Here is a 16274-nt window from a genome sequence, read left to right as displayed (position 1 = left end):
GAATGGTGTCAAGGGTTAGGGGTTAACCCTGACCCTACACCAGGGTGACCTGACATTTCCTATTTGACATCCTGAGGTGGGATACTATCAGTTTGAAGTGTGTTTGAAGGTAATTAGTCTGTGGAAACAGGCAGTTTTATTTTTACTGCAATCTGAAATGGTTTGGCAAATATTTAAAATGTAAAGAAGTTTAAAGGGCCTTTATTGAGAAATTCCAAATCAAAATGACCTGATATTTCCTGGATGACATCCTGAGGGTGTCCAATATCAGGGGGAAGTGGAATGAGTCTGTGGAAACAGACAGTTTTGTTTTTATTTCAATCTGAAATGGTTTGGCAAATATCTAAAATATTAGAGAATTTAAGGGGCCTTTATTTTGAAATTCCAAATCAGAATGGCTTGATATTTCCTGGGTGACATCCTGGGGGTGTCTACTATCAGAGGGGAGTGGAATTAGTCTGTGGAAACAGAGAGTTTTCTTATAATTTCTATTTAACATCATGTAAAAAGTAGCAAAACACTAAAGAATTTAAGGGCCTTTATTTTGAAATTCCAAATCAGAATGGCCTGATATTTCCTGGGTGACATCCTGGGGGTGTCTACTATCAGGGGGATGTGGAATTAGTCTGTGGAAACAGACAGTTTTGTTTTTATTGCAATCTGAAACGGTCTGGCAAATATGTAAAATATAAAACAATTTAAGAGGCCTTTATTTTGAAATTCCAAATCAGAATGGCCTGATATTTCCTGGGTGACATCCTGGGGGTGTCTACTATCAGGGGGAAGTGGAATTAGTCTATGGAAACAGATAGTTTTGTTTTTATTGCAATCTGAAATCATCCAGCAAATATGTAAAATATAACACAATTTAAGAGGCCTTTATTTTGAAATTCCAAATCAGAATGGCCTGATATTTCCTGGGTGACATTCTGAGGGTCTCTACTATCAGGGGGAAGTGGAATTAGTCTATGGAAACAGATAATTTTGTTTTTATTGCAATCTGAAATCATCCAGCAAATATGTAAAATATAACACAATTTAAGAGGCCTTTATTTTGATATTCCAAATCAGAATGGCCTGATATTTCCTGGGTGACATCCTGAGGGTGTCTACTATCAGGGGGAAGTGGAATTAGTCTATGGAAACAGGCAGTTTTGTTTTTATTGCAATCTGAAATCATCCAGCAAATATGTAAAATATAACACAATTTAAGAGGCCTTTATTTTGAAATTCCAAATCAGAATGGCCTGATATTTCCTGGGTGACATTCTGAGGGTCTCTGCTATCAGGGGGATGTGGAATTAGTCTGTGGAAACAGGCAGTTTTGTTTTTATTGCAATCTGAAATCATCCAGCAAATATGTAAAATATAACACAATTTAAGAGGCCTTTATTTTGATAATCCACATCAGGATGGCCTGATATTTCCTGGGTGATATCCTGAGGGTGTCTGCTATCAGGGGGAGGTGGAATTAGTCTGTGGAAACAGGCAGTTTTGTTTTTTATTTATATTTAAAATTATGTAAAAAGTTGAAAAATATTAGAGAATTTAAAGGGCCTTTATTTTGATATTCCAAATCAGAATGGCCTGATATTTCCTGGGTGACATCCTGAGGGTGCCTGCTATCAGGAGGAAGTGGAATTAGTCTGTGGAAACAGATAGTTTTGTTTTTATTGCAATCTGAAATGGTATGGCAAATGTGTAAATTATAAAACAATTTAAGAGGCCATTATTTTGAAATTCCAAATCAGAATGGCCTGATATTTCCTGGGTGACATTCTGAGGGTGTCTACTATCAGGGGGAAGTGGAATGAGTCTGTGGAAACAGGCAGTTTTGTTTTTATTTCAATCTGAAATGGTCTGGCAAATATCTAACATATAAAGAAGTTTAATGGGCCTTTATTTTGAAATTCCAAATCAGAATGGCCTGATATTTCCTGGGTGACATCCCGAGGGTGTCTGCTATCAGGGGAAGGTGGATTTATTCTGTGGAAACAGGCAGTTTTGTTTTTATTGCAAACAGAAATGATTTGGCAAATATCTAACATATAAAGAAGTTTAATGGGCCTTTATTTTGAAATTCCAAATCAGAATGGCCTGATATTTCCTGGGTGACATCCTGAGGGTGTCTGCTATCAGGGGGAAGTGGAATTAGTCTGTGGAAACAGAGAGTTTTGTTTTTATTGCAATCTGAAATGGTCTGGCAAATATGTAAAATATAAAACAATTTAAGGGGCCTTTATTCTGAAATTCCAAATCAGAATGGCCTGATACTTCCTGGGTGACATTCTGAGGGTGTCTACTATCAGGAGGAAGTGGAATTAGTCTGTGTAAACAGAGGGTTTTCTTTTAATTTCTATTTCAAAATCATGTAGTATTTAAGGGGCTTTTATTTTGAAATTCCAAACCAGAATGGCGTGATATTTCCTGGGTGACATCCTGAGAGTGTCTGCTATCAGGTTGAAGAGGAATTAGTCTGTGGAAACAGGTAGTTTTCTTTAAATGTTATATTTCATTTAAATATTATAAATTAATTTGACACATACCCATATTTACATTGTTAGTTACCTTTTTATTGTAATTCATTATAACATTGTTGCAAATAATAATTCGTCATAAGTTGTTATTTCTTTATATTTTTAATTAGATTTAAATTAGTTCACCATTTACTGATTGACAGCTTGCAATGATGAATGATCCTTTTATTTTGACGGGCTGTTTTTGCACGCGTTTACCGTACCGCTTCTAATAAGGACAAAGCGCAAAACAACGTGGGGGCTGGCTTGACCGTGTTCGCCGAAGTGGAGGCTGGCTTTACCGCAGTACACAGGGGCAGTGTATTAGTTTTGTTATATAACTTTCATGTAGACAAAACCACATGATCCAATATTTCCTATACTACTGTGCATACAGTATCTTCACATCTCATTATTCTTACAGAGGGGGGATGACTTCAAAGACATGCTGATTTTTGCAAAAGATGAAGCTGTTCTTGAAGAATTCGTGAGAAAGTCTTCTGTTATTGACTGGACCAAGTTGATTTGTATTGGTAATAGCAACAAGCACTTTCATCCTTTTCATTGCGGTTGAATAATGAATGTGGAAGTCAGCAACTTCACTTCCTTCACTAGGACACTATACTTCTGTTTAATTCATTTACTAATCTTCTATACATCAAAGAAAAGACATTGTGAGGATGTTACACAACGCCTGCTATTCTGCTGAATCAGTTTATTACCATTTCCACTTATGACTTTAAAGTGTGAATGTGTCTTGAATTTTATTGTCGTTCATTTGGTTCAAAGTCCTCAAATTGTTATTGCATATCATTTAGTGATACTGAACGAAGACTCTTCCTTCACTAAATGATGTGCAATAACAATTTGAGGTCCTAGTTTTGTGGACAAAGATCAGAACCACAACACCGTAATGTAGAACTGAAGAGAAACAGAATTACCAACTTTTAATGTTAATCAATCTTACACATACATCATTTGCACAAAATGAGGTTAGAACTTTTGATTGCTTTTGTTCAAGGAATCAGCCTTCCCCACATGGAGATACTCAAAGCACTGGCATCAGAAAAAAATGCATCAACTAAAAAACGAGCAGTTTGTCACATGATGACACTGGAAGACATATCTCAGCTTCCTTCTGTAGACAGGTATAGTGATATGTTAATCACAGCATTTGACAAATAATTATTGCATATGTCATTAACGAATATTTCATCTGTTCTGCCTCAGCTCAGGAATCTCACTGAGCTCCCTGGATGAATCGCACGTTGCCTTGGTGAATCAGACGTGGAAGTTTGGAAAGAACGAGGAGGCGGTAAGGATGATCCAGAACATGGTTACAAACTTCCCCTCCTGCTGCGTGCTGGGTGCTGACGGACGGCCAGTGTCCTGGATCCTGACCTATGCGTCTTGTGCCATGGGGATGTTGTACACTCTACCAGAGCACAGAGGGAAAGGCTACTCTAAAGTCCTGATCAGCTGCATGGCGAAGAGACACCATGCTCAGGGCTATCCAGTGTACTGCTTCATAGAAGAGGAGAATGTGGTCTCCTACAGGCTCTTCGAAAACATGGGCTTCACTGAAGATCCCTCATACAGGGAAACGTGGTTTGAAATACATCAATTTTAAACGTTTACCTGCTAATAATTAAAATGAGCTTATTCAACTGAAAATGTAAGTCATGAATGGCTGCATGAAGCCAGTGCTTTTTGGCCACCTTCTGCATTGGAATATGTTATATTATTTTTATTATCCTTGCAGATCCCTCCACACACATGTCACCTTTTTTCTGAAGTAGCACTTGAGGCATGACTGGATCTGAAATGAAAAAATAAATAAACACATTATGTGAACAATGTGCTTAACACACCCACTTGCCAAACATTCCTGCACTAAATCTAAAGCACTACAGTTTCATGAAGGCTATTCAGCAGTTGCTTGTGTTGTGTTGTACTGACGCATGTTTCTATTATTTTGACAATCCCATTTTATTCAGTGCTTTTGGGTAAATAACAGAAACACTTTAGGGTTTAATTTAATACAATTTAGCAGAAGAATAAAAAAATACATCCTCCAAAATGATCATACTTTGCAAGGAATAAAAAGTTGTTCTGACAGCTTTACCTATGTTCTGTGTATTCTTCCAGGCGTAGCAACCAGGTTTTCCAGTACTCCAGCATCAACTCTGAGTTGAGTTGGTGAGCATGGGCAGGTGAGCCGTCCTTGTAGGCTACAACGATGAGGCCATTTTCAACCTGCAATCAGAAAAGATCCGTGGCTGTCACACTGTGGCCGGCTTATCATAAAGACTGGACATTTTAGTCCAATATCAGTCATGGAATAAAATCAGAAACTAACAAACTTATCACATCATTCATTTGAATAGATCACCTGATATTTGTAGTGTTTGTCGCCATTCAAAGCCCCAGCATAGGCTGCCACTTGAATAGGGTTGTCGTAAGTGTTGCTCAGGAATGGCTTGGGTTTTTCTGAAGTCTTCCAGTCAATAACGCACAGCACACCCCTGCAGACAAAATCAGCCTGTCAAGTCTGGCAGTGGGAAAAAAAAAAGTCTCCAAATCAGGATTTTTATTTATTTATTTACCTGTAGCGAGCCACACAATCTACAATGCCCAGGTACTTCAGGGTTTCATGCTGTACTGTGCTTTCAATAGCTCTCACAGCACTGATATCCTCCAGTATGTGAGAAACGCTCTCTATGTATCCCTGAGCCTCAGGTGGATACTCCGGGGTCTCTGAACAACTCTTCTGCGTTACACCTGACATCAGGATGTCCTCCAGAGACGAATGGAAGAGCTTCCCTTGTCTGAACAAATCTGTTTGAATACAACAACCGTGAGTCATTTTTTCAGTTTATCTCCCTATATATAAATGAGAGTATCATATTATAATCGGAAGATAACATGGATATGTTTGTAGGATGTCACAAATCTTACTTTGGCTGTATTCTTTGAAGCCATCCTCTCCAAGCTCCGCGATCATCTTCCTCTTCCATCTCTCCAGGTAGAAAACTTGCTCCGGGGAAAGTGTCTGCTGAAGAATGCGGGTCACACTCGGAATGAAAGGCCTCGATTGTCCTCTGTTTAATAAAATCCGGGCTGGAGGTCCTGACTCTGGCTCTTCTGTTTCTAGAGTCTCTTTACAGTCTAAGAAAGGGTGCACAGTTTTAGGTTCCCTCTTCTCTGGTCTTGCGGGCGTCTGAGCTTTGACAACAGGTCCGTAAATGTAATCGTCTTCCGCCTGGATGGTTTCAGGGGATTGGGCACTGACCCTGGACGACATGACAGACTTCACAAGAGACGAGTAGCGCTCACTGTCCACTGAGCTGTACGGGCTCTTTCTTTTAGAGGACCTTAGGCACTGACAAGCAGAGAAGTGATTCACAGATAGGGAGGCGCTTTCAGGGACCATGGTGCCTCCAACGGATAAAACACGTTTAAGAATAAACATTGTGGCGATTTAAACACAACAGACTGAAACTATAACTTTGTAGCCACTTAACTAAACATAAGTTCTGACTTTTTTGAAGTTTTAACGTGCATTTAAGAAGTTTTTCTTCGTTTCGGCGCCAGTACTTGCCCCAGCATGTTTCCCCTCTGTTAAACTCGTGCAAAAAACACTGTTGTTTCAGAACGGCGCGCCTTTTTGGTTGCACGCATTTACGTAGCTGGGAATTGAAGTTCCAACGTAAAGTCTCGCGAACGCATTTGAGACAGAGAAAACTACATTACCCACAATGTGCAGAGTATCACTGAAATACATCCGTGTGGTTAACTCGGCGGCACCGTTGTAAGTGGGCGGGACTTTGTTGTTTATTTCTTTTATAGTCTTTCAATTCGTTATTCATCATTTGTCCGCAACTTAAGAAAGTGTAACGCTGGTGTTTAAAAATAAGTTATCGTCAAGTCTGGGGGCATTTCAAAGCTCAGGCACGCGAAGGTTACGTGATTGATTTGGTCAGAAACCAATCGCAGCTTTTGTAAACTCAACGCTGTCCAGTCATGTGCTCTTAAGGCGGGATTTAATCTTTCATCATCGGGATGGGGGCGAAAAAGCGATTTGACAGCTCGTCAGGCAGCTAACCAGCCACCAGAGAGACAGCTTCCTGCATATAGTTTTGTTATTTGGGTTGGCCTCCTTTTCTTCGCCATTCCGTCGATTTCGGACAAAACATGACATCCATAGACGAGAGCAACAAAGAAAAGGTAAGTTAAACGGTTAGTGAATTGCACCAAAAGTCAGCCCTGGAATAGCTAACGTTAAAGGTTGCTTTCTGGCTAAGTTACTCAGTTGTTTTCGGTCTGCATAGCGCTAGCCTCTGGCTAAAGCTAGCCAGCTTTTTTTTTTTTTTTAACGGGATAAAGCTACCAAGAAGCGCTGTGTTAAGCAGCTTACAAAAAAAGTTTTGTTTGGTAATGTTATCTCATTCACTGAACATGTTAAGCCACGCAGCGGTTAAAGCTCAGTGTTCACCGTTACACGTAAAAGTCTCAAGAAAGTCTCGTAGCCGGTTTGTGTCCTGTAGGTTTTTGCAGCATTAAGGATCTGTTGTGCAGCATACTGCTTTGCGGCATCGTTGTCAGCTGTGATACTTCAGCATTTAAAACAGATGTTGGTTAAACTTTGTTGTCATTTTGGTGGATAAAGTTTGTGGTCTCTTTCTCGTTGAGTCTGTAAGTTGTTTCCATCTGAGCACAAATATGAATAAATGTAGGAACTTATGAAACGTGTAGGTGTAGCGCGTTGTTTCTCCAACATGGCAACAAACTATGACTATTCTTTAATAGAGCTGCATCAACATGGGCGTGGACCACATCTTTAAGCCCTAGCTGGACTGGAGCATGTGCCGTTAGTTAGGTCCAAAGCTAACAACCTCCAGGCTTTTTTACAACCAAGTCCTGCTGCTTAATTCAAGGATGAAATGTTTGTGTTTGGTTACCTCCGAATTACAGGGCCGTGGTGCAAGTTAGAGTAAAAGCCGCTGGTTCCTGTCTGACATGTTTTCTGTGTTTTTAAATAAATTCCTTGGTGTTGGATCGGATCGAGGCTGATGGCTTTGGGCTATCAACACTGCAGCAGACTGTTGGTGCATTGTCAAGACAGTTTATGCAGAAGATTCATAGAGGCCTGCTTTACTGACTAAGATTTTTTTTGATATTTTGATATTGATATTAAGAGACTTAAGTCGTAGTGTACACACAATTAATGACTCAGCTCCAAGCAGTATAATGATTACATGCTGATGGAGACCAATAGAGCTAAAATAAAGTTACACATAAAGTTTTTTTTTGCGTAACACCAATATTTTTTCCATATATGAATTCTGATCCACTATTATTAGTGCTACTGGATGCTGCATTCAAAATACAGCATTTACAACTGGGGTCTAACTACATGCAGTTCCACTTTTTTACAGTTTAAATCCACAGTACCCCTTAGTAATGTCAGAGAGGAAACAGAACTTCAAAATCAAACTTAAATTAAATATATCAAATGTAATTTATGGTAAAGTAAAAATTATGGCGAAGACCAGAAACCTGTTGAATAGTTCTCACAAGCAACAGATGTCATGTAAAAATGCATTTCTGCATTATAAGTGACTTATTTTTGTGTGTGCATAAGTCTGTGTAAGCTTTTGTTTTGATAGCCTTGACTTTTTTTTCTCCTCCATAGTTGCGATCTGTATCTGTGGACTTAAACAGTGATGCCGCTCTACTCATTGACATTCCTGATGCACTCTGCGAAAGGGACAAAGTCAAGTTTACGGTCCATACAAAGGTAAATGTGGCAACGTCAACACTGATAGATTTTGACGCATAAACCGAACCCTAACTGTGGAAAATGTTCTCTAATGGTCTGTGCTGATTTGATGATTGTGTGATTGTGTTATTTAAAAAGTACTTTCAAATTATGTCTTTCTAGACCACACTTAGCTCTTTCCAGAAGCCAGACTTCTCTGTTCCCAGGCAGCATGAGGATTTCATCTGGTTACACGATGCTCTGGTTGAGACTGAGGACTATGCCGGCTTAATAGTGAGTTGGACTACGTGTTTGTACATAAACAGAGGCTGACATAACACAGTTTATCTTTGGAGCCTGTATACTCAGTGAAACTGAAGACATACTGATTTTGTTTGTCAGGCATACATTCCCCCCAAAATACATCAGTCCTCCTTTTTGACATAGCATGAATCTTTAATTTGTTTCCTTTTTTTTTTTTATCTTTCATAGATTCCACCAGCACCCCCAAAGCCGGACTTTGAGAGCCCAAGAGAGAAAATGCACAAACTGGGTGAAGGTGAAGCCACTATGACCAAGGAGGAGTACACTAAGATGAAGCAAGAGCTGGAAGCGTGAGTGTTGGTTTCAAACAAAACACCATATTATACTGCACTGGTATCATCATCATGTCATAGCAAAATATTGTGTAATAAAACTTCTGTTTTTTTTATTTCTTGCTTTCCAGAGAGTACCTGGCTGTGTTTAAGAAAACTGTCCAAGTGCACGAGGTCTTCCTGCAGAGATTGTCCTCTCACCCGATGTTAAGCAAAGACAGAAACTTCCACATTTTCTTAGAGTATGACCAGGATGTGAGTTCCTCTTAATGCTGACTCCCTTTCCTGAGTTGTCAGTTGGAGAGAGAGGAAGTAGAGTTTACTGGATACGTGTGACACATGGCTTGCATCCTGCTGTGATCAGCATTTATGCCTATCTGTGTAGTCTTTGTCAGTCAGTGGCAGTAGTGTTTGCTAACAGAAGTTGGTTGAGAGTTTAGCATTTTTTAAACTTTAGGTAGAAGTAAAGCATATGCTACTGTCACACATAATCATACATTGCTCAGTCCATGCTTAGTTCTCTCCACATCATATAATAAGTTTTGCATGTTATATATTTAATACATATCCATTCTTTATTCTGTTATTTAAGCTCACTGTGAGGAGGAAGAATGCAAAAGAAATGTTTGGAGGATTCTTTAAGAACATGGTTAAGACTGCTGACGAGGTCCTTATCTCAGGAATAAAGGTGAGGCTTCTGGCTGCTTATGGGTTATAAAATTCACGACACCGTTACAGCCGCAGTGTCGTTGCCACCTCTTCACTTTACCTCTGCGTGTTTTTTTGTTTCCCACACAGGAAGTTGATGACTTTTTCGAGCAGGAGAAGACGTTCCTCCTCGACTACTACAGCAAGATAAAAGACTCCACCGCCAAGGCAGAGAAAATGACCCGTTCGCACAAAAGTAATGGAGTGATTTGACGTCACGATATTAAATTGGTCTTTGAGTGGTACAAAGTGGTTGGATAAACGTTTGGGTTTTGATTGTTAATTTCTTCTCCTACAGATATTGCAGATGATTACATTCACATCTCTGCCACTCTGAACACTCTCAGTGCTGATGATAACACAGCAAATAAAAAGTGAGTGTAATGCTTAATTTAGGGGTTTTTATGCATACTTGCTGTTGAAAATTGTAAGCAGTCTGTTGTGGTGATAACTGAATAAAAATCTTCGATATATAACGGTAGTGTTTTTCACATTTTTTTTTAATTCTCAGGAACCTGGAGAAGTTGTCAGACCTGTTTGAGAAGCTCAGAGTAAGCAGAACCTCTTCTACCCGACAAACTGAAACACATAACATTGTGGAAGCTTTTACATCTTTTTCTGTGTGTGTGTCTGCAGAAAGTGGAGGGAAGAGTTGCATCTGACCAGGAGCTGAAACTGACAGAGCTGCTAAGATACTACATGAGAGACATCCAGGCTGCTAAGGTGAGACATTTTTATCTTCTGCTGTCGCATAAGAGGCACAAATTTACAAATATGTTACAAAGATTCCCATCTATGACGTTCACACACTGCATCTTAAAATCATTATGTGACCAGAAAAATACTGCTGAAAGTACTCAGTGCTGAACTAGATTTGTACTTTAACACTGGTTAGCACCATATCTTCTGTCACAACCCACAACAGCTGTGATTTGACCATCCTCGTCTCTCCAAACATGGAAAATTCTCCCTTCTGTCGTCTGCATACTATCTACTGAGACAATTTCCGTTGTTTGAAATACATACACAGTTGATTGGCCGCCGACTAGCACTTAAGCGGTGTAATTACACAACGATCTCAGCACGCAGTAATATAAATCAAGCTTTAATCTTCATTATCCTTTATGAGTCAAGATTGGCAAATATATATCGGTCAACTGATATTATAATCTAGTAGTGGCCTTTCACGAAAAAAAATACTTGGGGTGATTTAGAAATGATGGCATCACATAGTTTTTCCGGCACTATGGCTCGTATTTGCATGTACTAACAGCATTCATAACAGAAATGCAGCACAAATGCTCACTTCTCTGTTATACGTTCATTTATCACTCTGGTAAAACTATTAAATGTGTCGGTTAGGACCTTCTGTACAGGCGAGCCCGGGCGTTAGCCGACTACGAGAACTCTAACAAGGCCTTGGACAAGGCTCGACTGAAGAGCAAGGACGTTGCCCAGGCAGAGGAACATCAGCAGCACTGCCTGCAGAAATTTGACAAGCTCTCAGAATCTGGGAAGAAAGGTTTGTGCATTCATGCGTCAGCGATATGGACTCATTCTGCCCTTGTTTCCTTGTGATATTTACCGAGCCGTCTCTTTTATTTTTATTTTTTTCATAACTGCACAATGTAATCCTCTCAGAACTCACCAGTTTCAAGGGCAGACGTGTCGTGGCCTTCAGGAAGAACCTCATAGAGATGGCTGAGCTTGAGATAAAACATGCCAAGGTGAGCAGCGCAACAAAGCCGAGTTTGTGTAGCAGTTTTATTATCTGGTGTGGTAATAGCTATGCTAATGAAAAATGTTACCACGTTCTTATAGCGATATACACAGAGCAGTCACAACTTTAAAACCACTGACAGGTGAAGTGAATAACGTTGACCATCTTGTGTTCAAATGTGTACAATTGCAAAGAGTACACCGATCAGGCATAACATAATGACTACCTCCCTTATATTGTGTAGGCCTCCAAGACAGTTGTGACTCATCAGAGAATGGATGTGGGCCTTCTGTGGTGTCTGGAAACAAAATGTTGTTCCAGTGCATCCCACAGATACTTGATCAGTTTAGGTTTTGTTCCTAAACCGTTTGTGTGTGTGTGTGTGTGTGTGTTCCTGTGTCAAGCTGCAAGAGTGTTAGTGCTATGGGGTGGGGGTGCCTGGTCTGGTCTAGGTGGGTGGTACATCTCTAAGTAACATCCACATGAATGCCAGGTCCAAAAGTTTCCCAGCTGATCATTGTGTTGTCATAAGATGATCAACGTTGTTTACTTTTCCGGTCATAATGTTGTGGCTGATCGGTGTATAATTATGTATTACCCATGTTCATGAGGAAATTGAATTGGAAGTTGATGGTGTAATAAGACTTATTAGCAGTATAGAGGTGAACCCACTGCAGGCATGTGATAGTCTCTGAGTCACAATTCAAGTTCTCATGGCTTCACACAAAATAGACTGTGTTATTCAGGAGTAACCATACAAGTTACTTTTGTCTCCACAGAACAACGTGGCTCTATTGCAGGGATGCGTTGACCTGCTTAAGAGCAACTGATGTGTTTTCAAGTGCTCCTGTCCTCCCATCACCAAGTGACCAGTCATAGCAAATGGAAACCTGGCGTCGCTGGGGGCCTTGCAAGGACATGACTCCAAGCCCTATCTCTGCTTCCACCTGGGTCTGATGCCACTTTGAAACCCTCCTGCGAGAGAAATTGTAAGCACAATGTCTTCATGTTTACAGAGTCCCTGTCCTCTGGTCTGTGGTCCACCCTTTTTCCATTATCTCAATGTGAATGGATCCAGAGAATGCCAGCTTTATGGTCTTCCGTATTTTTACTACACCAATAGATGCAATTTTTCTTGATTTATTTTTCTTTACATTACACAGATACGGTAGTATACTTCTTCTTTTTTTGGATCCTACTTATGCCTCTATTCTGTCTTTAACCTTCTTCCTCATGTACACTTTTAAATAGCTTATTCAAAGGCTTAAATTAACCCCAAGCAGTGTTTTTTTTTTTTGTTTGTTTTTTTTTGCTAGTTTTGTTGGGGTTTTTTGTTTGCTAATGAATCAGTTTTACAGAAGCAAAACGAGTGCCTGGAAAAAACACCCTCATGCTCTGCATTCCTGGGTTCTGAGATTAGTGTACAGATGAACCAACCCTGTATTAAGGAGACTCATGACCGACTTAGAAGACGAGACGGATCATCTTCGAGTGTTCAAAAATAGCTGCGCTTCACCTCAGGAATTGGACACTTGGATTGGTCGCTGCATTCTTGTTTGCAAGAAGTGGCCTCGAATCCCACAGTTATCAAAGATGCACATTAGTTTTGTAAACATGGATGTGTCCTCGATGATTTGAGATGATTTGGCGAGAGGAATGGGTCAAATGGTGGAGTGACTGTTGGAGCATGTAGTCATTTTACAAAACGACAATTAACATTAGTAATGACTGAAAGTGTTATTTTGGTTTTATTTGAAGACACTGACGGCTACATCTATTATTTCCACAGCAGCTTTTTCACCTCAGCCAACTCTGTCCGTTCGCTCTCTCATTCTCTGTGTCTTATTATTCTTTTTATTGCCCCCCCTCCCATTTATTATCAATGGAGTCTTATGATATATTACCCAGATCTTCTAGGCAGTTTGTTTAATTCAAACAGACATTTGGAAAGATGCACTAAGAAGATGAAAAATACTTTACACTCATGACCTGGCTCAGCGCAGTGTTGTAGTTTTTTAAGAAAGAAGTGAATGTATTTCTAATGGATCCCGCGATTTCCCTTACACACGATGCTTTTCTTACGGATCAATAGCATTTTATAAATTTGTAATAATGGCATTAAATAAATTCTACTTTCCCAAGTTTGATCTGTGCCATTCTGTATTTGTGTCGCAGCTCGTTACTTCAGTGAAAAGTTATTTAATTAATTAATTAATTAATTAATAGATTTCAGTTGTAAAAGGGGGAAAAAAAAGGATTTTAAAGACCCAGCCACCATACCACTAGGTGGCAGTATCCAGCTACCCTCTGTACTTAAGAGTTTAGGTATGCGGGTCTTGAATTTAAACACAGCTGTACGCATGTTTGTGTTAAATCCATTGACCACTGTGAATCCCGGAATGAGACCGTGTGGTGCATTAGGTAAGCTTGGAGGAAATGCCAGGGGGCTCATGGGAATTGCCAACCCCAAAATATACACTGCATGTCACACTCTGTGAGTAGCAGTGAACAATATGAGAGAATAACCCAATATTTTTTGCGAACCAGGTGGAAGAACCTTCTGCTTTTGTAGAAAATTCTACAAATTGCTCTTTAGAAAGTTACGGTAAACCAGCACACACAACACTCAAAGGTTACGCCTGAGTGAGATGTGGAGAAGCAAAGTTGTAGACGATACTGTACCTGTCCGTGATGGTTTTGTCAATATTGACCACCCCAGTCAAGCAGTCACAGTGACCCGTAGGGTTTGGTCCGCTCACCGATTGGATAAACCCCAGGCTGCAGCCAATGAGATTGCAACAGGTAATCAGGACAAACAAATGAGTTTGCCAGCTGTGGTCAGAGCAAACAGTGTTGGAAAGCGCAGCATTAGAAGAATTACCAAAGAGCAAGGCCTCTGTTTGGACCAGGATTAAGTAGGACTGAGACATAAACCTGTCCTGCCTCTTTTAAGTTGCCACCAACTCATACAAAGCTTATTTCAGTTCACCGCAGCAACTAATCTGAGTGTACCAGTAGGAAACAGCGAGGTGTCAGACCTAGATTTAGTCTTTTCATGTTCTCTTTGTGTGGTTGTGGCGTTGCGATGATAAAGCGTGTCCCCAGTTCTTGCTCTAATCTCGGAAACAAAACTTCTGAGGTAACTGAGTGAAATTTGCCTTTGTAGACTGATGTGAAGGAACAAGTGTGCATGCTTCAAAGACTTATGATTTCTTTATCTCCCCGTAGGCACACTTAGATAGTTTACCGACTCTTTATGTTGAGATAAGGAATAAGATTTCACACATTTTCACACTTTTAGAAAGATTAACAGCGATTTGCTGTTAATAATTAATTCAACACCATCTTTATGACCCAACTATTTTTTTTTATTATCAGTCCTCAGTTGTTGTTTTTAAAAATCCACAATGAAAAGCTAAAAGGAAAAAAATAGAGAGAGAGAGAGACATCACTTCACATGTTTTGGTTTTCTGCCGTGTCAAGTTGAAGTTTGAAGTGTTCCTGAGCCCGTTCATGCTTTGGTGAGCTGAAACATCACCGTACGCCGACTGAGCCCCTGCAAGCACCTGACTCATGTAGCACAGCTCTGCACTGTATACCTGAAAAGTTATGATGAATGCAGACATAAAGCCTTGGAGCAGGACGTGGAGGCATGACGCATGACAGCCTCCTTAAATAGAAACCGTGTCCTCTGAAGGGAACTCGCTATTTAAAAAAAAAAATAAAAAACATAAAAAGTGCACCTTCAGAGCTTGCTGACGTAACTGGATTGTTGCGAAAGACAACAGGAGGCTTCTTCCTGGTGTCCATAAAGTAATATTTGCACACAGACCTTTAAAGCTTGCGTGCAATAAATGTAAACGCCTACACTGGCAAGTCTCTAAATATTGGCATCTTTCCTACCTCAAGACCCACAACCCACATTTTTCTTCTTTAAGTGTGAACATGTAAAGGATGATGTCTTTTCCACCTACAGTAAGGCCTCCTACAGGAAGGCCACGTCATTAATGCAACACCAGAAACCACAAAGGACCAAGTGGCATGTTTTGGCCAACCCTTCACTAGGTTAGAGCACCCTGCTCTCTGCCCCGAGTCGTTTGTGCAAACAACACTAACACGTCATCTCAATTTATAAATAATCTGAACGCACTACAAAGAAATATGAATTACACTTCACAAGCAGCTCGTGCTACGTTGCGTGAGCAGAAGTTCAGTTATTGTCTGTTACGCTTATGAGAGCTTTAGTGAGGACATCTGGCCGAGGCTTATCTTTCGGTAGCTGTGTGAGAAAAGGGAGTGAAAATGCCACACGTCAGTTAGAGCAGAAATGCAAATCAAACAACACTGGCTGTAGGTTGTGATACTCTTGTGACCAGATAAATACTTGGTTTGCAACTGTAGGTGTTTGCATCCCATGGGGCAACCATATTTTTATACTTTTATTAATAAGTCATGAATTAAATTAGCACACTTAATTAAAATATTTCTTCTGTCGTTGGACAGAAAAGAAAAAGTGCCCTTGCTTGTGTTTACTGTAAAGGAGATTTGTCCCCTTTCATATTTGCAGAAAAGTCACTTAAGTATATTTGGAAGATGTTAATGTACAAAAGAGTTCTTTACAATATTGTTTGCAGAAAGCTGACAAGAACAATCTCAGGGATGACTTCGGATGACTTGAGAAAGAAGTGCCTCCACTTAAACTGTTTTATTAAGCAGCTTGAGGAGAGCTTGTGGAAAGGATGCTTATAAAAACAGCTTTGTCTTCAAATGACTAACCCCGGGGCGTGGGCAGACAAAATGTTCCTTTACTGGTGCAGTGGAGCAACATTGTACTGGCAACCATGATCCCACAGTAATTAATTACTAACTAACCTTTCGTGGCACATGATATTGTGTTAATGCATCATATTAATACAATATCATTTTGGGCGTTGAAACAAAAGAAGGTGTGGTGAATGAGATTTCCAAAGGTG

General features: G+C 40.0%; 2 protein-coding genes and 1 pseudogene across 3 annotated transcripts; 2 read left to right on the top strand and 1 right to left on the bottom strand.

Annotated features, from left to right (window-relative positions):
• Nucleotides 1-3131: 3131 nt before the first annotated feature.
• LOC311500403 (glycine N-acyltransferase-like) lies at nt 3132-4147 on the top strand (annotated as a pseudogene). The gene has a single exon. The product of its transcript is annotated as a glycine N-acyltransferase-like (transcript).
• Nucleotides 4148-4198: 51 nt separating this feature from the next.
• LOC311500400 (mitochondrial genome maintenance exonuclease 1-like) lies at nt 4199-6212 on the bottom strand. The gene is made up of 5 exons (XM_084561785.1): nt 5475-6212; nt 5123-5354; nt 4909-5041; nt 4642-4772; nt 4199-4335 (listed from the first exon to the last, which is right to left on the bottom strand). Exons 1-5 carry the CDS (start codon nt 5986-5988, stop codon nt 4296-4298), a joined length of 1050 nt encoding a protein of 349 aa, XP_084417911.1. The 5' UTR covers nt 5989-6212; the 3' UTR covers nt 4199-4295.
• Nucleotides 6213-6408: 196 nt separating this feature from the next.
• Nucleotides 6409-13446, top strand: LOC311500254 (sorting nexin-5-like). The gene is made up of 13 exons (XM_084561522.1): nt 6409-6743; nt 8212-8316; nt 8461-8571; nt 8770-8891; nt 9005-9128; nt 9466-9561; nt 9672-9777; nt 9880-9955; nt 10093-10132; nt 10218-10304; nt 10944-11103; nt 11223-11308; nt 12081-13446. Exons 1-13 carry the CDS (start codon nt 6711-6713, stop codon nt 12129-12131), a joined length of 1197 nt encoding a protein of 398 aa, XP_084417648.1. The 5' UTR covers nt 6409-6710; the 3' UTR covers nt 12132-13446.
• The last annotated feature ends 2828 nt before the right edge of the window (nt 13447-16274 follow it).

Source organism: Chelon labrosus (genome assembly GCF_963514085.1).
Source record: "Chelon labrosus genome assembly, chromosome: 15".
NCBI lineage: Eukaryota > Metazoa > Chordata > Actinopteri > Mugiliformes > Mugilidae > Chelon > Chelon labrosus.
This window is presented reverse-complemented; position numbering and strand designations above follow the sequence as displayed.